This window comes from Liolophura sinensis, chromosome 6 (genome assembly GCF_032854445.1).
Source record: "Liolophura sinensis isolate JHLJ2023 chromosome 6, CUHK_Ljap_v2, whole genome shotgun sequence".
Classification (NCBI taxonomy): Eukaryota; Metazoa; Mollusca; class Polyplacophora; order Chitonida; family Chitonidae; genus Liolophura; species Liolophura sinensis.
In genome coordinates, this window is record NC_088300.1 from 74027047 (window position 1) to 74051900 (window position 24854).

General features: G+C 38.3%; 1 protein-coding gene across 1 annotated transcript in view; it reads right to left on the bottom strand.

The window, feature by feature from the left end:
- Positions 1 to 20557, bottom strand: part of LOC135467550 (uncharacterized) — a 53479-nt gene extending 32922 nt beyond the window's left edge. Inside the window, exons 1-12 of the mRNA XM_064745322.1 lie at positions 20437 to 20557; positions 18283 to 18532; positions 17597 to 17827; positions 16922 to 17092; positions 15924 to 16073; positions 15382 to 15529; positions 14829 to 14965; positions 14039 to 14137; positions 13570 to 13716; positions 12980 to 13072; positions 11443 to 11559; positions 10817 to 10990 (exon numbers count right to left, since the gene is read on the bottom strand). Of these exons, the coding sequence (XP_064601392.1) occupies positions 10817 to 10990; positions 11443 to 11559; positions 12980 to 13072; positions 13570 to 13716; positions 14039 to 14137; positions 14829 to 14965; positions 15382 to 15529; positions 15924 to 16073; positions 16922 to 17092; positions 17597 to 17827; positions 18283 to 18532; positions 20437 to 20456 (1737 nt within the window). The 5' untranslated portion in view covers positions 20457 to 20557. The remainder of the gene's footprint in view (positions 1 to 10816; positions 10991 to 11442; positions 11560 to 12979; positions 13073 to 13569; positions 13717 to 14038; positions 14138 to 14828; positions 14966 to 15381; positions 15530 to 15923; positions 16074 to 16921; positions 17093 to 17596; positions 17828 to 18282; positions 18533 to 20436) is intronic.
- Positions 20558 to 24854: the final 4297 nt, after the last annotated feature.

Genomic DNA, 24854 nt, shown 5'->3' on the forward strand with positions numbered 1-24854 from the left:
ACATATACATGTACCACCATAAAGGTGTGTATTTAATTCACAGTTAAGCATGTACCTGTTTTTCATCAGATCCATGAAGTTCAACATTTACATAATAAATTCCTCAACTGAACATCTGACAATTAAAACTTTTCCTTAGATAGGATGCAGAGTTACTAGTATAGGCCCTAAAAAGTTTTAAAACTTACTCCCTATACCAGTAACCTTAAGTTAGCAGTGAAACTGAAACTATTACAAATTTTTCCAACAAGAAGGTAAATGACAAACTGAATATATGAACACTGTACTATACGGTACAAACCTTTCACAGCAGAATGATGTCCAAATTTTTCAACATAAAAGAAAGTCTACTGTAAATGTAATACTAAATGTGTCTCATTTCAACCACTGGTACTATTACTTAAACTTAGTTAGCTTCAGAAAACACATCCGTTCACCTCAACACATGATAACATGAATAAATTCGAAAGCCGGACATACACCCACAGAGGCGAACACACCCACACCGGCCTGACTCAAGCTCGTCAACCCCCTGTGCTGAAAGCTATGCGCTTAGCCTTCAGTCACGCAGAAAGGCAGGCCAGCCATGGCCATGCAAATTCACGTTCATCGTGGCACGCGAACCGAGAGCAAAACGCACATTTCAAGACCTTAACGGCATCCCTACTCGTTTTATCATTCATCCAAACAAAACTTAAATGTATAAATTATACTCACGCCAAATATGTGTGTTCATGGATGTCACAGTTCCAGCAAAATGCCCAAAAGTTTAGCAGAAAGAGTCATGAAACGCCTAGTAAATCGTTCCTCTCAGCGAGAAATCGAATAAAGGATTCCCCGCCTACATTGATGACGTCACGGCCGTAGGAAATACCTCCAGAACGAAATTTGCCGAAATATTTTCTACAAAACGAAAACGTCTAAGCTATAAATTATCTCTCATTTTACAATTTTTGTCTCGAATGTAGCAATAATTTGGGTTTTCTTGCACGCAAATTATTGGTGAACTTTTCACTTCATTTGTGGCTACTGACGTCAGCCTGTCTATAAATAAATCAAAGGTAATGGTTGGTCTATTTGCGGCAGGTGTCAGGACCTTGCAATTTCATTGGTTGGATGTAACTATACATTGCCCTGCTTTCTTGTTAGACTTCAGTGAGACGCAAAGTGATCGAGAGGCGGAGAGCACGACAGTTGTCGGAGAAGAGGCCGAGTTTGGCTCGGGATGAGGTGGTAAATTTTGAAAGAAAAATTTAAAAAACTGTTCAAAGAATTATATAGCTTGATATTTACGCGACCTGCCTGTCCAGTCGAAGAGGAGAGCAAAGGCCGTCAAATTTGACAGGCAACCGGATCTTTCGCCATTTTGAAGATTTTCGGGGCTTTGTTAGGTGAGAAAATTTGGGAACTGCACAGCACAGCACACGTTTGTATTTCATTGATCATTTCTAGTCGATCATACACATGGTGCTGCTGTTTTTGTGTTAGTAACTGACAAGATTGGATGTAAACTGTGTTGAGAGCGTATTTGTAAACAAAGTCATCAGACTTCAGTTGACCTACTTATTTCCTGTGACGTCAGTATTCGTGGAGAAGCAGGCCAAAGTAACCTTGGCAAATGACTTCGCCCAGCAAGAGAAACATGAAAAACCCAACCAAAGAAAACGGACGGCCTAGAAATAAGGCGAAGGCCTCTGGAACCATTAATCGGCAGCAGAGGCCTAAAAATGTTGACAATTCAAGGAGAAGTCCAACCTCTCCTTTTGCACAAGACCGTTTATCTCCAGTGAATTCCACAAAGACTGGTCATGTTCCCAGTCCTGGGAAAAGGAATAGTGTTCAGGGTACATCAAATAGTAAGCGTGAAGTCAGGTCATCATCTCGACAGGGACCATCCCCTTCACAACTGCAGCTGATGTCAATTGAGGACCTTCAGCCATTTGCTTATGCCGGTGCCAAATTCAGCGACCCACCATCACCTAAGGTGCTTCCAAAGCCACCTTCCCACTGGATGTCTGGTGGTATCTTGAGTCCCAACAACAGTAACTGTGCAGATATGACCAGTCATTTGAAAATGATGCTGAAAGTTCACGTCCAGGCATAGCTCTCGCTACTTGTACCCAGAACTATGAAAGCATTCCACGACTACTTGCCATATTTTTCTACAATGGCTACATGTAGTCAGCTGTTGCAGCACATTTCACTTTTGAGCTGTTTGTCATGTTGACATCTTCATCATTCATCCATCGTCATCATTTCAAGATTTACAACATATCAAAGTATTTACTTTTTTTTGTCATGTCACAAGTTTTTGAGTTACAAATGTACAGTGCTACAGATAGTACTATTATGGAGTAACTTAATTAGTCATGACAATTGGGTGGGTTATATGAGGAGGAGGGCTCTGTTCTATCTATTTTTTTTTTTTGACCTCTCAGTCAGTTTTTGTTTTCAAAACTATTGGGCATAGGGTGGGGGGTATTTTTTATTCTTCATGATGGACTTAAAATTTCTACTTAGAAAGGGCAACACAGATGTAAATGTATTGTACATAATATTTTTATGAACAGGTTTTCCATATGCTCGAGCATGATCGGTATTGTAGGCAAAATGAGAAAAAATTTAGTGCAATAGATTATTTTGGAAAAACAAAATTATTTTGTATTGTGTAAATAATTTTACATATTTTTAGAAAAGGACAACACTGTTTGTTACAATTTTGACAAGATCCCATGATTTATGTTTACATCTGTTCTTATGTGAGTTTTAAGATACTTGTTCCGACAGGTAGTCTAGTCAAAAGTTAAAGAGAACAGTTATTTTTCATTGGGGTTTGCAGGGGTGGGAAGGGTTACCATTATCTTAGGATCCGATGGAAAATCCTGATTTTATTGGGGTTGCAAGGGGAGTAAATATGGTGTGATCAAGTCCTGTACATAGTTGTGCTATTTTTTTTTCCTTTGTAATTTATCTTGTGAATCTGTTGACTATAAAACACTTCCTCTGTTTTTGTACTTGTGTCTTATGTTATATGTAGTGAAAGTGTTAATTACATAAAATTGAAACTTCATGTTGACGCAAGTACAAATATCAAGTTAGAGGCTTTTAGTTATTATCACTGTGCTTCTAGCCAGACATGGAATTTTAAGTAGACATATGAGCATTTCTAGGGTTTTTGTGGCCTTCGAAAAATGTGATAATTAAAATTGTTTGAACTTAATATAATTTTTTCAGAAAGACACATTTTATCTACGACAAAACTGAGTGTACCTTTTCCTCAGATCTCGAATGGTTTGCACCATTGACAGTTGATAAGAATGTAATTATCATTTTGTCTTTTGTTAGATTTTTTTCCTTTTTTTTTGCTAGCAGAGTTTGCTATCTGCAATGTGTTCTGTGTGTTTATATGTGATGTTATTGAATTTTTATCTTGACCATGTAGATCGATCAAGTGCATCTTCCATAGATAATTTCTACTGAAGACATGTTATATTTACGAGATCTCTTTAACTGTTACAACTTTTGTAAACATAATCTTGGGGCTGTCGAAAGAAAGAACAGATTGCCAGACAAACCATGTCAGAACTAAGACGATTCAATTACTAAGGAGACTTATTTAAGTCGAAGAACACTTGCCAGAAAGATGGAACTGTTGCGAGTTACTTGGGGAACAGAGTTCCAGTAAAAGAGCACCTGTCAGAAAGACAAACTTGTGTGACTCAAAGACAGAGTACATGCCAAGTACTTTCTGGAAATAGGGTTGGAACTCTTTGTGAGATAAATTCCGCTACTCAGGGGACAGAGTTCAAGTTCAAGAACAAGGATATAAAGATAGTGCTGTTGCCAGGAAGGAATTCATCACATCAAGTTCCAAGATTAGTCTTATTTCTGATATGAAGTGGAATCCTTTAAAGTGTGACCTGAACTGGTGAACGTACTCGGAGAACAGGAACATGGAATGAGACTGGCACAGAGTGGTATATTGTTCGACAAACAGTGTTTTCAAAAATAAAATGTTAGTACTGCATACCCTACAATGCCGTTGAGGAAACCAGGACTATAAACATTTACAACTGTGAACCTTTGTTATCTCTTAGTGATACATGCCCTCCTCCTCATGGATGTCTCTGTAACTTTTTTTTTCTCTTTTTTTACTTTTTTTTTTTTAGGGTCCTTTTTAGGACCCGCAAATCTTCCCGAAAGGGTACTTTCAATCAAGCACTTGTAAGACTGAGCGACTGTGCGGGTTATGAAAGTGTGGGGTTGTTAAAATAATTGCCTGCACAATGCATTTTATTTCAAACGTGAATGAATTGTATTTTGTATGTTGATACTAGACTCATTTAGTGCTGCTTACTGCTAAATGTAAGTTATGAACCACATAATTTTGATCTCAAAATAAAACTTTAATTCTGAGAATGCAGTTTCTATTTTTGTTTATAATCTCTTAGCAAAATTATGAAATGGCATAAAGCCCATGTCAAAACTGGAAGTAATTTGTTTGTAGCAATCGGTTCTTAGGAAGATAACCAGAAAGGACTACAACTTGCCAGTTTACGCACCATTCTACAGACTGGAAATAGGGTGGGTTGTGTGAGTTTTCTTGAGGGTGGGGCATCTGTTTGGACTGAGTAAGGGTCCGTTTGTAGCTTATGCCCAGGTAAGAGCAGCAGGAACCATGGAGATGAAGTGCTATTCAGTGGAGAGAAACATTCAAGACACGCATCAAAATGGGTGACTAGGTAATGACCAGGTAAGTGGTAATTTGGAATAGTTGGTAAGTATGGTTTGCGAATATATTTGTGGGTTTGTCTGAAAGAAAGCCGGTGTGCTGCTAGCTTGCAGTCCCCTCCAGGTAGAAAGCCCTGTTTTTTTTTTTTATAAAGTGTGACCGTCACTAGTATTTAGAGAAGGGAAAGCACAATACAACAGTTCTGATTGCCTCAAACTTGGTTTCACAAAAATTGACACCAACAAATCTGATGGTTTCATTTTCTTGTTGCGGGTACCATATTTGATGGAATCATTGCATGTTCAGTGGAAAAATAATCTGAAAAAGCTGTGGAGGTCATTGGCAAGAAACAACTGTACTCCGTGTAGTTTGGTGGTGAGCATTTGTTCTTGCTGTGTTGTCCCGTGTCCACAATAACCCCTTGCGAATGATGTCTCCGAAATATTTGGGCTCAACAAATTTTAATTCAAGCTTTATAACCTGGGCTACAGAATTAACATTTAGAGTAGTTTGTTCATTTGTCTAGGTCTATATGTGATTGAAATTTTTGTAGCAGACCTTTCCGGCTATAGTACACCTCCAATGCTAGCAGATTGTAGCAGACCTTTCCGGCTATAGTACACCTCCAATGCTAGCAGATTGTAGCAGACCTTTCCGGCTATAGTACACCTCCAATGCTAGCAGAATTTAATTAAATTTGGTAGTAATCTCTTTATTCTAGCTGATAATATAATTGTGAATGCATTTGCTTAAAGAGGGAACTTCAAAGGGTTTTGGTCTGAAAGAGAAATTTAGCAGTCAGTCCAGCACTGGTTCATTCATCAGACGTCCACTAAGTCACAAAAACTTACATTTTTGTAAACCTGGATGAGAAGCACCACCATTAATATTGCTATGTTAAAGAAAAAGCTAAGAGCTAAGCGATGGAGACTTTTCATGTATTCCAGTGGATAATTACACATATATCAAAAAAAAAGTTACAATAATGAATTTTCAGGAAGGAAACTTCCACAAACGTATGCAATAACAGGAGAAGCCTGTTGATAAGTTCAGTGTTACAGCTCACCTTTAAATAATGCGTTCAGGATTGATGACATCATGCATGTGTGGAAGCCGGATTTGTGGTTTTGCAGACTCGTGGTGCTAAAGTGTGACATGTACCTGTTTTGTGTTATACCCTATATCTGACCTGTGGGTTTGAGTGCATTCAAATAAATCTTTGAAACCACAAATACTCTGTTCTTTGTGTTCATTTTCGACTTATTAAAAATGAAATATTGACCAGTCCGATAACTGGCTCAAACTTCCAACAGCTGAATTGATAATGATTGTTCCACCGGTTTCTGAGAAGAACTAAACCGATAGGAATATCACAAATTTGCATTTGGACATTCAACCATACAGTTCTTTGTGAAAGCGGGTCAAAGGACACTTCATAATTTGAACTGGTCATGATGCTTACAGCTTGTCAAAAGTTCTGAGTTTGAATCCAGTGCAAGCCAGATTTCATTGAGTTTCACTTAAGAAATCCTGTTGATGCTTACCTCCACTGTGAAATGAGATACTGATTTCTACCATACTATGTACATATATATATATATATATATAATTATAAAAGTTGCATGGCTTCAGTAGGACAGTCTTCCAAGCTCTATGCAGTACTTTTTTCAAGAACACTGCTGAAGAATATCTTTTGCCTGAAAACAATCTTATATGCAACCAGTAATATTCAGTATAACTGCAATCAGTTGGTGGATGATTTTGTATGTAAGTACAAGCATATCTTGGTTAATGTCCTATTTTTAGCAAGTCTTAATGCCAAGTTTTCAATTTACCAGATGTTGGCTAAAGTCTGCCGTCTCCTGTTTTAATACAGCTGTGTTTACATGTGACTTCATGAATTTACCTGGTAAATACCTCTATGCAATGCCATTTCGTATGATTTCTTGAAGTCCCCAAATCGTCAGGTGTAAATGCAGGGTCCAAGGCATAACGTGGGAAAGGCCATTTGATTTACCTAGAGAATTAACCATTTTCGGCGCTTACGTTTTTATTTTTTACAAAAATGGCTGGCAATTTACACTCTGCTCGTGGATGTTGCAAATATGGACAGTACTGTTTGGGCGAGAAAACCGAACACTACAGAGTTCGGACTATAAACCATAGCCAACCAGTCAGAGCTGGGTTCAATTTTCAATGAAAATTTTTGTGGTGAGGAAAACCTGGCCAGCTTTGGCACACTTTGTGTGGCTGTTGAATAAGTGCACATGAAGAACAAAACTCACCGGCTATATTCATATTTTTATTTTATTAGCTATACATCAAGTATATTAGCTCATCAGCTGTCCCTTTAAGACTGAATTGAAAAGGTTTCCATTTGAAAGCTGACAGGATTAAAAAAAAAAAAAAAGACATGGAACTGTATAATCACAAATTATATGCTCTAAATAAAAACTGATTGATACCACATGGCATGACACCATGTGGCTGAAACCTGGTGAAATTCTCTGAACAAGGGTATAGCTGGTAATGTAAATATTTACAACACATAAAAACAAAACATACATTCTGATTCAGATCTAAAAACATATGCCATTTTATGAGTGACATAAAAAGCTTCAACGGTACACAAAAACAGACAAATTCCATACTGAATACATTTGGAATGATTTTCCACAGATAAAATGTTGACAATAAAAGACTGACCAGGGTGAACTGGTCTTCATATGGTGCACAGTACTTAAGATCACATCAGACAGAACTTTTAGGTAGTATATTTTGGTAATAACATTACAGAAAGTTGACATAATTTGTTGGCTATTCAGTAACACACTGTTCGCTTTGCACAAATTTAGACAGCTATTCCACCACTTGCAATTATTTACTCCATGCATGTTTCTGTATTGTTCAACATCGCTAACAAACTGATTTTAATGAAGCCCTTATTTGGGTAAAACAAGCCAATGCTACTTCATGCATAAATTACATCTAAATGGGCTTCTTATTACATACAAGATATGACCTGGCAACTGGTTGACAAAAAATGTCAAAATAACCTGTTCTGAAGGGCATCACACAGCCAGTTTTGTCTAGTTTCAAGTAACCATGGTATGTCCCAGTCAGATTGATTATGAACATCGTATAAACTGCCAATAACCTCTAATTTATTTTATTAGTTGATAGGCATGTAAAATACAAGTGATTTACTTCTGATATAGTCCAGACATATTATAACCCATAAAACACTGGATGGACTTTGACAGTTGTTAGTAAAGTAGTCTCTAGTATGACAAACTACATGTAGGCATTACATATGATTTATTGGACTTGCTTTAAGCTGTACTCAAGAATATTTCATTTTTGGATGAAGGAATATGTATGCTAAGTCTACAGGTGTGTGATGGTATATATTGGTATACATAAAGGCAGAATTAGAAAGAGCAGAGGGTATATACATATGTTCTTGTCACATCTTTTAGCTGTAATGTCAACTTAGAAAATCAGGTTGATTTAAAAAAGCTTGATTATTTCTGATCATGTGCATATATACATGGAAGTAATAACACCAAAAAAAAAGTTATCTACACTTGGCTTCCAGTCACCTGACATTTCATGTGCTTAGCCGAGGTCAGACGGGACGGCATACATCTGATGTACGGTGTTAAAATAGAAAACGGGTAAAAACATGTACAGAAAAGTAACTAAAGTAGCACTCGCTTCTCCAACCTACAACAACACACACTTTTGTATGTCTGGGGCATATATACAGAGGGGATAGTGAATAGTCATGATGTACATGGCATCGTCATGTCCAAAAATCCATCTAGTTTAAGTATTAATCTTTGAATCAATTCAGACCCTTACGCTAATCTGAGCATAAGCTTAAATACAACTGAAGTAAAAGTGTTCTAGGGCTAACATTATTGCTGCACAGGAAGCCTTTCTAACCTTATTTTCCTCATGAAGAATTGCAAGGACGTAAGGTTTTACGACAAAGACATTGTGTAGTTGTTGTGACGAACATGTATGAATGGTATGTGAACATGTGTAAAATGTAACTATTAACAAGAAACAGCAAGAACTGAAGCATGTGTTGATCACATAGAAGAGTGTGAGTAAGTGCGTTCAGAGTCGTGGCTGCCCAGGTAAAACACTACTCCTGCAATTTTGCCGTGAAGTGTTGTTCAGTCCCATCTGAAAGCAAACAAAACATTCACATCATCAACAAATTTGTTTTCACAACCAACTCATTAGTCAACACAATAAGTAAAAATTTACAATGATATCTGAACTTCTTGTTTTGATTCTTTTTAGCGCCACTACATTCATACCATGCTTATTGTTACTTTTTTTATCTTTAATTTCAAGCATCAAAGTTTCATTCAAGATGGTCACTTTAATGCATATAATTTATCTGGTAAAAATTTACATCATACACCTTCATTTTCAGTTAGTACAATATGTTTAGTGTACAACTTGGCCCAAAACCAAGATATTGGAACAACAAAGAAAAGTCTGTTTCCATGTAACCCTGATGACTCAGTCATTTTACACACTGTCACTTGTATTCATGTGTTGGCTTATACATGCTTTTTATCATGCATTCAATGAAGAGCTTTTTTTGTTTCTGAATTTGCATTAACTATGCCCAATATGTGAAAATGTCTGAGGAATTAGGGTAACAGTTAGAGTTAGAGAGCCATTTACATATAGTTCACAACACACCAAAAATTTGCCACGTAAAAATGGGGGTTGAAATCAGAGTAAGTTAGGCTGATGGACAATGGATCTTGGCTGTGGAACATAGGGAATGGTAATCCTCCAATGACAAATATGGTTCACAAATGCATGAATTAATAAACACACCTTGTAACTGAAGAAATAGAATACTTTGCCATGAATTCAAAACAGTAAAGATAAGAAATTAATGAATTAACATTATGTACATTATCATGCATGCATGGGTTTTTCAACTGTATGGTACACTAATCAAAAAGTAGTGCAAGGGGGAGAACTCTTCAAGTCATTTAACCTGTAATTTCAAACGAACCAGGTTGAATTAGCCTGATCTTCACAGGACATTAAGTTCTAAAACCATTAACATGCACTCTGAGCAAAACAGGTAGAAACAAATACAGAGAGACAAAGCAAAAGCAGTACATTCAATGTAGGCACCTTGAATCCAATGTAAGATACACCAATCCAAAAGTTATGCACATGATTAGGAGCTCAGTTGAGCTTATGGGAGACAATAAAAATCAACAGACAGTTGACAATTTGCCATCCACTTACACTGGATTCAAGGGAATAAACTAAAGTAAGCAAGCAAAACAGTGGCTACGTAGGAGAACTACAAATCTACTGCAGATCTGGCACAGCCACTTCTAGCAGCAGCACATGGGAGGCTCAGCTGCTGGTTTGGGTGAAAGTACATAGCCCACTTACAGCTCCAAACAGTCTATTTAGATCAGATCATCGCCATGCTGCTTTTTTTTGAATGAGAGATTGGCCAGCTGTTGATTCAGCGAGTGCTAACTGAAATGCGGAAAGAACATCATTACACTTTGATTTTGTGATTTCCACACGCATACACGATTTCGTAATTGTTCTAAAATTATCTTTTTCTACACTTTCTGCACACTTGATTTCCTATCCATGTAGCCTTAGTTAAGGCCTACTTGATGAACATACACATGCATGAAATTCCATGATTGGTAATTACTATATGAAAATGCTTTTTTAAACATACAGCCTTACCACTGACATGCCTGAAATATAAAACAGCACAATGGACACTGAGTACAGGGGTTTCCATTTGATGAAGGTGTGTTCTCTTAATTCAAGGCTTCTCAGTGCACTTTGTGCCATGAGAGAGATCAGAATGTTACTGGCTACACCAGTGTTAACTGTGTACGATGCATAGGTCAGGTCAAATGAGAACAGGTAGTAAGAGGTATAATGAGTTGATGAACATGTGTAATTGTGTGTAATTAAGCAGCCAAGATCCACAGTGACCACACCAGGAGTAAAAACAGGGGGCTGAACGCGGCAGGTTAACAAACAAGACTACTCAAAGATACACACAGCAAATTCTTGATATGATCCTGTGGTGGTAATATCGGTGGGAGCGTCTGTTGTGTCCGTGCCGCTTACCGTCGTGTGACTGAACAGCACACTTGCCCCTTTGTTCTTCTCGTTTATCTCCCCTAGGGCCCTACGAGCAAGCCTCTGGGAGCGCCGCTGCAATGCTCTCGGAGTCTGCATAGAACCAAACAGTTGTTTCAAAATTTCAGAATCCTAGTTGATGTTGAATCAATCAATAAAACTACCCAACTGTACTCTGTATTCCATTAACTATTCCACGTTTATGTTTTCATGTCAAACAGCTGTCAATCATGGACATCTGCACTTCTGTTGAAGCTGAAAAGTTATAATTGTCAAGTATTCCGACGCACATGTATGCATATAGAACCAGAGCCATACCGACAGGGGGTAACACCACAGGTGAACAATAACAAGACGACAACAAAACCTTCCCACAGACCACAATTTTACATATGGTATAAAGACATGTGTACCCTTAGCAGGTTTGGGGCATAAATCTAACAGGTTATCTCCCTTGGAGAACCATGAACTAAGGCTGATCTGTATGTGTAGTCAACACATAACATGAAGGTTCCAGCCCACAGGACAGCATGTCAGGGTCTCACCTTGCCCGAGGGGGAGGGTCTTGGGGGTCGGCAGGCTGACGATAGGAGCGTGCTGGTGAGGTGTGAACGTGCCTGACGGATGGAGGAACAGGGCGTGCGTTGACCTGTCTCATTCAGCTGAAAAACGTAATAACGCATCTTTAGTCAACATCTCATCTTACATCTACATTGTTGCCTCTGCAGAGGATTATTCACCATAATTTGTATCACTACATCAACCTGAAGAGATCAATAATGACTGAGTGTGGCAACATCACCAATGATGCTTCCATTTTTTAAAAATTTGATTTTGAAACAATGGAGTTTCCCTCTTCATTCATGTTACACATTCTAACATTGTACATCACTGGAGACTTCAATACATCAGACGTTAACCTTATCAATTGTCAGTGTATTCATTACTGCCCATTATAGGTGAGTGAACTTTTGTAAGATAAACCTTCATGTTACAGGTCATCTGATTGACCCCTATGTTATCCACTTACAGTGCATGTTGCTTCTTGACGCAAAGCCCACCCCGGTCTGACTATATGTTATACCGTGACTGGCTACATGTGGGTTACGTGGGGTAAATATCCACCTGAGTACCCATTTTACAACATTGTCCCTAAATTGATAATATTTCATACTGTTTCCCAGGTTAACTGATTACTGGTATCCCTGTACAGGTACATACATGTGTAATGGAGAATCAGCATCAAGCTTTAATATCAGGAAAAAGCAACATGCTAGCGTTGTCAGCAAATTCAGTACAGCCCTCTTCAGTTTGCAACAGTGCATAGCTTTTACTGTGAAATTATATGGAGTTACAGCAAGGCATCACATGTGAGTTACAGCAAGGCATCACACGCATGGCAGACACCACCTAATTTCTATGGAAAAGATGCAAATGCAGGATATAGATTCTGAACTCTCAAGTGAAGCAGGCTTGTGGCAAATATTAGGCTATATTACATAGCTACGACCAGCTACATGTACTTAATACTCACATGTAAGGGTGTCTCTTGTATGGGTGCCAGCAGCTGTTTGTAATTACCAATGTACCCATTAAAATTACACTGTTAACTGATAATCCTTTGGTTCAAAAGACCAAGTAAAGTTTGAAACACTGGTTTAGAAGAACATATATGTATTTTTTATCAACAGCCTCAAACTAATGTTTAAGTTAGTGCAGGACATAATGGATGTAATCTGCCACCCATTGACACAAAAGCAGTTTCAATGTTATTCACAAGGCAGTTTTGTCCTGAACCAAACAGTTGGACCCTATCAAAATACCAGTTGGTGGAGGGCACTGTCCTTGTCCTGCAGCTCTTACAAATGAAAATAATAGACTATTTCAACAGGCTTTTGTAAAATAATATTTTCTGGAAAAGTCAAAATAAGGAAAACTTCAATCTTTCACAGACTTCTGTGCCTAAATTTGACCATGATCTACACAGGACAGGAATATGTAAGATATAATACCAAAATGCAAACAGCATGAGGACAAGGTATATACCACTACTGAAGCCAGATGAAATTTGGTAGCACCTACCCGTCTGTGTTTGTTGGGTGTTTTTGTTGGGGTGCCCATAAAGCGGCGTTTGATCGGTGTGGTGGAAGAGTCACCATTTGCTCTCTGCTTCTGCTGTAACATACAACAATTTTTCACTTACTGACGTCACAAAGAAAATATTTACCGTATAACATTTGGGGAGGATTTTAATACTGATACCTGTATACATTTGTGTTAGTTCTGGTGAAAGCCATGATCATAAAGACATGTACATTTAGTGAAGGTTCTCCATGATCAGCATTTCAAAAGCAATATCCAAGGTTTCCAACTGTTTTCCAGATCTCAGGTCAGGTAAGTGACCACGTGGAAACAAGGATGATAATCCTGTAATCCAGTGGTACATGGACAGGTACACTGAATGGGTCATTCAACCATTTATTTTAAAGATAAAATATTCTAGAACTTCTGGAGTCTAGATTATGAACTATCTTGAATTATGCCAAAGGTTTGTGCTAGGTGCCTTGTGTCAGGCTGCAAATGCAGACAAGTTTTATGTTTACTACAAAACAAGTTACAGGAATGATAATAATAATTTCAGTGGTCAATAAATACTATAATTACATGCTTACCCTTTCTTCCTTTTGTTTGACGATTTCTTCTTTGTAACTCTCCCATTGTTTGTCCACATACTCGTCAAACTTCACTCCCCTGACCAGGAAGTCTTGGTCATTGCTCTGCTCCCACGCTAATATTGCTTCTCTAGCATCCTGCTCGACCTGAATATAAACATATGCTGACACATGAACATTGCATTATCACTGACAATAAATCTGACTCACCTTTTAATAAACTCCTGCCAGTTTGGCCGAGGAAAATTAACACAGGAGAGATAGATAAAATGGCAGAAAACTGAATGTGGCACAAAGACTTTAACACCTGCTTAAATGTTACACAATCTAAGATTCTTCATAATGCATTATTTTTCTTCATTACCTTTATAAAGACTAACATTTGAACATGAATGCAACCTTCTGCTCAATGTTGCATCCAAATTAACTTTTTTTGTGCTGCCCTCAGAAGTACAGAGTGAAAACCTACCTTTGGAAGTTCCTTTAGCAATTTCTTTCTTGCTTTCTCTTCCCGTAGCATAGACCCCCCTCTGTCTTTGAACAATCTGTTAGGATCACTAGCTTTTTTCTGCAACATCATAAACATCAGTATAACAGGTCTGTGTTAAAACACACTCAAAGTTTTGTTTTTGATAAATCATCATTTACAATAGCGATGGTTCAACACATTTACATTGTACATTTAACACTTATCGATAAACACAGCTGATATTCTTAATGTAAAATAAGTACATTTCTCTCGGTCACGTAAATGGTTTCTACTGAAAACTGACTGATGATAGAATACAGCTGGGATTTTGTTCCCTGTGGCATTTATAAATAATCACAGGAAATGAACAGGACAAATATTTATTTATCTGATTGGTGTTTGACGCTGAACTCAAGAATATTTCATGTATAAGATGGTGGTCATTGTTATGGTGGGCAGAAACCAGGCAAAGCTCAGGGTGAAACCCAAGGCCATCTGCAGGTTGCTGCAGGCCTTCCCATGCATGGTCGGACTGGAAGCCAGCATGAGCTAAACTTGAACTTACAGTGACCGTATTGCTGAGAGGCTCCTGGGTCATTATGCCGAATTGGCGTACTTACCTCCTTGGCCCCCTTTACTACGCTGTCAAACAAGACTATGCATAAAAGTGAGCTTTTGGTATGCCAGTTAAATTCAAATCAATAAGAGCTTAGCAATGAAATTAGTTTTCAGCACAGGAGATGCCATGTAACTCCAGCTCTCAGAGGTTCAATCCTGCGTGTATTCTTACCTCAAATTCAATCATTTCCTGGAACAATTTTTCTCGCTTCGCTAACTTTTCAAGAATGTTTTTTTGACATTCATATCTGGCCTTCATTTTGGTCACTTCTTTGTCATGCCTTTCTAACAATTCTTCTGTGTAATTGTCTGTCAAAATAAAACATGGAAAAAGATAAACAAATTTTGTAAATAATTTCAATGTATACAGATAAATATTGTGCCACAAAAAAACCTTACTTTGAGATTGATAGAATGTCAGGCAGTGTTTTTAAAGATAGGTTTGAAACCACTTTAGTGTACTTTTCTGAGATATCCTAGAGTTGACTCCACATCACTTAAATAAATTTGAGCTTTCAATGTCTTTGTATTATGATCATTTGAAACCACTTGCATCTGTAAAAAACGGAACTGTTGAAAAAATAATTCAAGTTTTAAAAGGCGTTATGCTTTTTTGTTTAGCCACAAAAGTATCTTAATATTGATACATATGGAAGTCTGTGCTGTGTTTTAATTCTATTTTGGCAGTTTATAAAAAAAACTTGAGCCCTCTGATTTGTGCTTACCGTCTTTGAATGATGTAAATTCATTTCTCTCTTCTTGGCTCAAGTAACATTTGTCCCACCATACTACCAGTTCTTTCCGCACTCTGTCTATGAACTTTTGCATATTTTCCAACTTCAAAGCCTCACATCTGGCAATTTCCAGTCTCATCTGCACAAAAATTCAAGCATTAATTGATGACAAATTATCATGCAGGCTAAAATCAGACAGATAAATAGAATTTCATGATAAAAACACTGCCCTCTATATGGAAACAGATAACCTTCCCTACAATACTTTAATGTACAAAGACACTCGATTTATAACATGTTTATCTATACTTTTACATGCATTTACATCTTGAATGGATACATGTGTTCAGCATGTTACTGAAAATATTTCATGTATAGGCCATACACTCTTTTATAATCCCATTGAAACATCTTCTGTTACAGCTGTGATACACAGGTGAACATCACAAGTGCCGATATACTGATCATCAAAATCAACATTCTACAGGCAAGCCTGTAGTTTGAATGAATCTCCAAACACAACCGTTACTTACATTTTTCACCACGGTGTGTTTGTAGCCAGTGTTAGCCACCAGGAAGGCATCTCTTTCCTCCTGAGGTAGTGCCAGTCTCTCCCATAACGTCTCAACTTGGTTCTTCAAACCTTCCACCCTCGACATAATCTCCCTCTGTTCAGTTTGAAGCTGTTCAAAAACAAAAACAAAAATTAAAAAATGTCGGCTTCCCAATTTAGGATACCTGAACTAAGTAACACACACCCTGAACTAGAACCTTGTAATAACAGCTGAAAACCACCCAAACTAAGAATCACACCCTGAACTAGAACTTTGTAATAACAGCTGAAAACCACCCGAACTAAGTAACACATACCTTGAACTAGAACCTTGTAATAACAGCTGAAAACCACCCGAACTAAGTATCACACCCTGAACTAGAACTTTGTAATAACAGCTGAAAACCACCCGAACTAAGTAACACATACCCTGAACTAGAACCTTGTAATAACAGCTGAAAACCACCCAAACTAAGCATCACACACCCTGAACTAGAACCTTGTAATAACAGCTGAAAACCACCCGAACTAAGTAACACATATCCTGAACTAGAACCTTGTAATAACAACTGAAAACCACCTCTAATCAGGAACAGTCTTGAAGTGGCTTCTTAGTTGCAATTCTTTACTGACTCTCACAAGCATGGGAATTAATGGGCATAAAAGATTCTAAACAAAGGATGAAAATACCTTAGCGTACCTCAAAATTACAATAACAATCACCTGTTTTGAAGAAATCAGCTACTTTTTGTTTTTTTCAAATTTTCAACACAGAAGTCTGCTTGGAGGAAAATGTCCATATCTTCTCTCAGAATGTTGATACATTTCCTGACATAACCTTTCAAAATGAGCCAGAACATGTGCACATACTGATTTGCAATTTTACTTTTGGCTACAAGTACTGTAAATTTCTTGTCCAACTCACTAGTATGTGACTTCTTGTACATACTGCACCGTCAGAGAACAAACTTATGTTACCTCAGTCTGGAGTTCCTGGACGGCAATGATGTTTTCTGGGGACAGGATGAAGGACTCGTCCCGTTCACAAACAACTTCTCGTTCAAATGATGTGTCAGGGTCTTTTTCCAAGTCTTTCAATATGCTGACAATAGTACTTTTCATTGTTGTGAATTCCTTAAATCGCTTGGCCTAGAAATGGACAGGACACATTTGTTTTGTGAAATCTATAAATAAGCTACAAAAGTTTCAGAACATCAATTTTTTGGCTCTCCAGGGAATGTCAAGAATGAAAATATCCTGCTTAATTAGATACGACAGCTATTGGGTTATTCTTCTGGCAATGTCCAAGTCATCATGCATGCAGTAATGGCGCATGTCTAGAGCCAAATAATGTTATAAAATATTACATCAGGTGCTGAAACTTTCTCCAGTAGGATATCATCCAACCTGCCAAACAAACTGCAAAACACCTTTCTAAAATCAATAGTTCTATACTCCCTTAACCAGGCAAAATGTGTAACTCATTAGTAATGGGCCAAATTTTAAGTCATCTTTAGATCATGGTGCGAAAAGCAGATCTGTTAACTGTCAGAACAGATCTGTCAGAAATTGTATATGGACAAACAATTTTAACTCTGTATTGCCCGCCCTCCCCCTAGTCTTCTCCCACTTTTGATCAATTTATCCCCTCACCTCCTCTGCTGTGAGAGCGGCAATGTGGTCCTGCAAGGCCTGGATCTGCTCCTGGGTGGGGACGACCCCTGTAGGGATGTAGTACGGGGTGGAGCACAGCTTATCACACAGGGTCTGGTCCTCTGAGCGTAACTCCTTCAGCAACTTCATTCTCTCCAGCTTCTCCTTCTTTACTGAGGTCAGTTTTGTCCTTAGCACTTTCTCTAGCTGTATCATGCTCATCTTCTCAGGCTGTGGACATGTAAGTGTACAAATACAGTACAAGGTGCCAGCAGTGCACCTCTGACAGAGCAGGATCAGGAGCACTAAAAGCTGAGGGCATTCTAATTATAAATATGGTTCTCCACACCTGTCAAAGGACACAAACTCATAGCAGCTTAGTTCAAATACTTTATCACATCTGTCACAACAATAAAACATTATTTAACAGCACTGGTTGAATGCCAAGCTCACTATGTGTACAACTACAATGAACGAAGTTTTGTAAATTTTTCACAATATCAGGGTACATAGTTTATCCAATCCTGCAGATAAGCCAGAAAAGAATACTGCCAAAAGACATACTTAGCTATACTGAAAATCACAAAGAAAATATTATTGCATATTACAAGTCCTCATTATCTTACCTACATCTACCTCATCATGGTATTTGTATGAAGCGATAACATTCAACAAAACTGGCTTACCTGGTATAGAGGCAGACCAAGCTCCTTGTAGAGCTTGATGAGCTCCTCTCCAAAGCTCTCTATATTCTCCTGCAGTTTGGCCTTCATGCACTCCTCCTCCTCTAACATGTTCATCATGAGGTTCTGCAGGTGGTAATACACTGTCGAGCGACGGTCACTCTGCTGCTGCTCATCTATACCGATCTCTGTCCACAGCTTCTCCAGTTTGCTGATGTACCGTCTGATACCGTCATACAGCTCTTCTGCGCTACTGTCAACACACAAGGAAAACAAATTACAGCCATCATGTCTTAAAGCACAATACTCGTGTGAAGACATACCCCAAATATATCAGCTCTGTAGAGTTCTCAGTTGCCCAAATACAAGTGTATGACCTACATTATCTTAACTTGGATTTACATATCCAGTGTTTCCAATTCTTGAGCTACATGTACAAGCAAGATCCAATCATAGAAAAACCAGGAGTATGATTGATACACAGAACCACTACACGTAACACAATAATGATCCTGACAACAAGGTATCTGCACTGAAGGGGTTAGGAAGGCATGATATAATGTTAATAACTTTGCATCACTGAAGAATACAGATAAAATACATCTAATGGCAATTGTTCTCACAGATTTAGCCAGAATTCAAAACCAAGTTTCTCATTTCCAAATTTCTTCCAGTTTTTTTTCTATCTCTCCATGTCAATTTTGTTCTACTAGACACCGAGGCATCACCTGGCAAAACCCATAATGGTTGTCTTGTTTGTTATTATACTTTGCTGTGGCAATATGGCACTAATCTGGAATGACACATTGCTGGGGTTGACCTGATACTGTTCATGCTGTGGCATAGACTATTTGAGATCGCGCACTTCAAGGTGTTTCACTCGCTTGGGGCATTAGCTGGCAGACGATGTGGGGACGATTGTGCCTATTATAATATGTTAAACAACAGAACATTCTTCACACCAAACATAAACATCAACAAAGTGAAGGTTTTGTGTTATGTCACCGCACAGTTTCATACGAACTATATATTTACCACCATGCCTGCGCAAGTAAAGTTTGTAGGTGCTTGTAAAACAGCAAGCGACTACATATACGTATCCACTCTTTCGACTACATGTGCACGCATTATACATGTATCTCCTTGAAACCGGTTCTACAACTATATACAGCAGTCTGATATAGTTCTGACACTAGGTTTGGCCAAAAATTTGTTCACCTAAGGTTGGCCCCAAACCCAACATCAGAGAGCATTCCATTTAAACATCTGATACAGTCATCTGCCCTCGTCAAACGGGTCAAGGCTGTCAGGGCAGCATGTTACTTTGAGCATCACCAACTGATCTCCTGGCCCACACGGTCTAGGCAACAGTGATCAACAAAATAAATTAATTGACAAGCAAAAAGATAAGTGTCTGCAAACGCCAAGCTGTAGAGACGTATTTCATGGGTAATTTTTATCTCAGACACTGTAATAAACTGGTGCTAAATCAGGTTTTTATACGAATTGCGCCTTCCTTGAACGAACAAAATTTTGCCAAACCAGACCTCAGAGCACTCTCGGATTCAATATACATCTTAAATTTGAAACAGGCTGACCTTCAGTTACATGACGTGACTGCAGGCTTCTTTCAGTTTGAAAGACTATGTAGGAGACTAGGCCCATCTAGGCTACTCAATGCAACGTCATCAGGGTGCAGAGTGGCCATTCTTATTCAAATTTATTATATCATTTAAAGTCACATGAAACAGACAGACGTGCCTGGTATGTGTGAAACTGTTACCTAGACCTAATTTATATTCAGAATCCATTGGATTGTGATAAGATACATGTAAATCAGTTGGACTAGTCATATTGATGATTCTATGGGGTGCTGTTGTTGCAGTTCCTCATTTCTCGTAATGTAGGGAAAACGTCTTTCGCCAAATCCAGCTTCGTTGCACACCATATAAACCGTTCACTGTGATTGTCTTCACAAAATACGTGCTAATTACTTCTACTGTATCCGTAGTGTTGAACTTACACATTCAGTTGGCCAGCTGGGGACATCGAAAAAAAATAAGGATCACTGTTAAAACGACTGACATAACCTCAAAATGAGATTACTTAAGGATTTCAAAAGAGTTTAACATACCAGAAAGATTTAGCCCTACTTACTTTGGTGTTGATGATGCCATATTTCAGTTCTGGTATCCTTTGTTGAAGAAAAATGTAAAGAAAACAACAAAAACTTTACAATCGATTTCACCTCATCTCAGACGTTCTAACCACATTTGAAAAATGAGCCAAGTCTGCTCATCATTGATTGGCTGATTTAAAAGTGTCCTTTTACGCCCTCTATTTCCTGTAGCTGGGGAGGTAAGCATATAGCATCAACCTCACGGGTTTAAAATTACAAGGTTATCTCCCCTAGAGCATCACTCCGCCCAACTCGTAAGCAAGCTGAAATGTGTGTGCCTGGGAAAGCACAGAAACTGACCATGAATTATGTAGTTAAAAATGTCTTCAAGGTTATCAACTTTCCACAGGCTTAGAAGTTTTACGCTAGTCAATATATAAAATAAAAATAAGGCCAAAAACAAATGAACTGATAAATCAACAAACAAAATATCAAAAATATAAAATAAATAAATAAACTAATCTAATCATCTCAGGTCCTCAGATGTTAAACCCAGATAAAATCTCTTCGAGAAATTTGGACGGTGGGCTGATAAATTCTTTGTAATCTCAAAAGCGTTTACAAATTAACCACTGTATCTCCAGAGACTAAGCTTTAGATCATGTTTGATATGTTTTCTGTAATCGTGTTTGTCCGGGTATTATCTGGATTGATGGCCACATCAGTTTGTCTTCCGATAGTTTGGTCTGGTTTGTAGACCGTCTGGATGATATTTGTAGAGACAAACAGTCATGGGTCGATTAGTTTCCTCCCACAATTATCCTGCTCATATATAGCCTAGCGTCGGTTTCCTATCCTCTCGTCATTGTAACTGGTCTACACGAATACTCTTACACATACGCGTGTCCGAATAGGTATGTGCGTAACATATCAGTACGGATCCATCACTAAGGCACGAATCAGCATAAACTGTTAAACCCGTGTTATATTGAAGAATTGGTGCAGGCCTATAGAATTTATACTATCTTTGTACTTCCTGGCTAGTGGGTGAGCATTTATAAGCGGATATGCCAAACAGTTTTTCAATGGGTGTCCGTGTATTGTGACTAGATGAGTTGCCATGTCTGTTGTTCAAGCGGTGTCCGTGTACTATGACTGGATGGGGTGCCCTGTGTGGCGTCAAATCGGTGTCCGTGTACTGTGACTGGACGGGGTGTCCTGTCTGATGTCCAATTTGGTGTCCATGTACTGTGACTAGATGGGGTGCAATATCTGGTGTAAAGTCGGTGTCCGTGTACTGTTACAGGAATGGGTGCCATGTATGGTGTTAAATGGATGTCCGTGTACTGTGACTGGATGGGGTGCGGTATCTGGTGTCCAGTCGGTGTCTATGTACTGTGACTGGAAGAGGTGCCATGTATGGTATTCATTCGGTGTCCGTGTAGTGTGACTGGATGAGGTGTGATGTCTGGTGTTCGACTGGGCAATGTTAAAGTGATGCAGCACTGATCTCGACATAAATTCGCTAGAACAGGCTATGTTGATATATACATATAGTTCAATTACTGGTCAAGATGATGTAGTTGAGTGCTCGGGATCACGTGGTGTGTTACAGAGTTAAAGAGAAGAAAACTTAAAATTATGATACTATGGCTGAAAAGAGCACATTTTTTTTCTGTCCGGTGGTGCCTGCTGCATAATTTTGTGATTTTTCCTCGCCATACACGTAAAGCCTGAAAACGACAAAGCTGGCATAAATCGCCCAGTCCATCGCGTCTTCTATCTTTAACACTAGGTAATTTATACTGGGGTGTGTTGCCTCTCAGTCAGTGAGAGTGGTTAAAACTGCCGACTTGTTCATGTAAACTCGGAACCTAAGACCAACATTCCGGCTTCCCGATCGTCAAGCGGAAAATAAACTGTACTGTTCGCTAGCTTCTGGGAAAGAATAGTTCTACCGGAAATGTACAAATTGCACTTCGGCGGTTTCCGACTGCAATTTTCCACCTAACACAAAAGACTTCAGGACTAGTCCTTAAGCAAAATGGAGTCGCCCACAGCCGATTTTGTCGCTGTCTTTATTTATAATTTATCAACTTGAGGTACATTTTAGAATTATTTTTAAGGAATGCACCTGCGAGAAAATGCATACTCTTTTTAATGGTATCGGTTTGATATTTAAGTTTTCTTCTCCTTTAATTATAACTGAGGTGTGGTATTATTCTTCAACTATATAACGCTAAATTTATCAAATTTGTCACAAACGTGAATGGTCACTTTATGGGTGCATCAGATTTGCATCCAGACAGAACTGTTTTATATGAATACGTTTTGAATTTTGACAGGCTGTTCAAAATCTTTGAGTCCGAGCTCGTTGATCGAGTCTTGTCTTCCGAATCCTGAAATTCTAGGCCTACGTGGCTGAGGACGACTCCCCAAACTAAATGTGTACATACGGCTTAAGCGAACCACATGGGGATTCTGTTTTGTTCTTTTTTTGTACTGGTAGTCACTTTCTTTGTTAAGTTTTACTCTACGGCATTTATGGCAGGTGGACTATTCTGTACTGTTTCTGTTGTTAGGTAAGATCAAAATGTACCGGAATTACAGACCTCTATCATAAGTAACCACCCACTGATTTAATCCCCCTGCCATCTATTGGTCTGTATTTAATTACAATAACAAAGTCTGTATATGTGGTCTACTTTGGAAAGTTGTCCAAAACCTGTTTGATGTTATGTCTACCTCATTCTTTCGGTTTCCAATTTAGCAAAGGGCTGTCGAACCCCTGGGCACCGGAACTATTGATTCTGAGATACACGTGTGCAATACAGGTGAGATTTTAACCTTTTAGTGACTTTGTGTGATTGTGAAATAAATTTATATAAAATTTTGTATGCAGCTTTAAATCGGACTTTTCTACTTGTAAGTAACGGTGATCACCATAATCTGGGACCAGCCATAACTAAGCTAGATGAAGTATAGGTAGGCCTATACAACTTAACGTAATTATGCCGGTATGAGACCTATATCCAGTTGTTGAGTACGACTTTAAATCCCAAACATACACATATATAGATGCTGGCTTTTCTCCGGTCGTACGTGAGAAGGTCTTCCGACAACCTGCGGATGGTCGTGGTTTTCTCCCGGACTTTGCCCGGTTTCTTCCTACCACATAGCTGGCCGCCGTCGTATAAGTGAAATATTCTTGAGTACGGCGTAAAACGCCATGAAAAAAATAAATAAATACATACATATATACATATGTTTGATATACATCCTAAATTATAATTTTTAAATAAATTTCATCTGACCACTGGATTGTATCAAAGAAAAATCAATAACGGATTTATTTTGTGGACAGTTTTCGGTGAAATGACCTATTTGTGTACGGCTTACATGCATCTAAGGATAGATGAAACTTATATGTTATTATTACTTACACTAAGTAGCGATGACAATGCAATATAACACATAAGGTGATTTAAGCATTTTCGTGCTGGCATATGAAGGCACAATTCAAACTGACCCAGGATGTTGGGTGAACAGACAAATGTGCTATCATCATTTCGTTCGTCATCTCTAGTGATTTGTGGCCTTCAAGAGCAAACACTATCCATTTTCTTCCGTTGATTAATGACATGGGCACCGGATTGTAATCGATTGCAGTTATTCTCAGGGTGACTATATAGCAGAACGCTTAACGATCAATTTGATTTACACTATACAGGAATAGCTTGACAAATTGTGAGACAATTACCTATAAATTGACGAGCTCCCGGCCGCTTCCACCCGTTTGCATAATCCGCAAATTTGAGTCCATTCTAGTGTGAAAGTTTTTATCAATGCATGCACCTATAGGGCATATCATGCAACAAATGCGAAAAACCAGCCTCAGCGTGATTAACAAAGGGCAAACTGTACGGAAAGCAGAACGCTGACACACAAATGATACGAGCCAAAAAAAAAATAAATAAATAAACATCCAGAAGCTACGTATAAATCGATGTATTGGCGTCGGAAGTAAATGACCTTTTATCACCAACTTCTGCATTATTGACAAATGGTCAGTATCCATCTCCATAAACATGTGGAGAGAACCTGCTGTAGAGGCGGTATGCAGATCCTCGCAAACCTGTTGTCTTTATTTTTTTTGTTCTTTGTTTTTTATTATTATTATTACACGTGCTTATTTAAATAATGCCGTGATTTGTTTTATCTCATGGGGGTCTTGCTATAAACGAATAAACGAAAAAGCAAGTTAAATTTCTACAACTACCTCATAAATTTTACAAACTTCCAAAAGCCGTTTCTAGAAGGGTACAGCTCTTTTTTTCCCAAAGCAAAATTCAAGCAGGTTTTCCAGTGGCTTTTCTTACATCTAACAAAACAAAAGCTTTGATTTTTTTCGTTTCACGTGGTGATAAACTTTCAAGAAATTCAATCGCTTTAATAG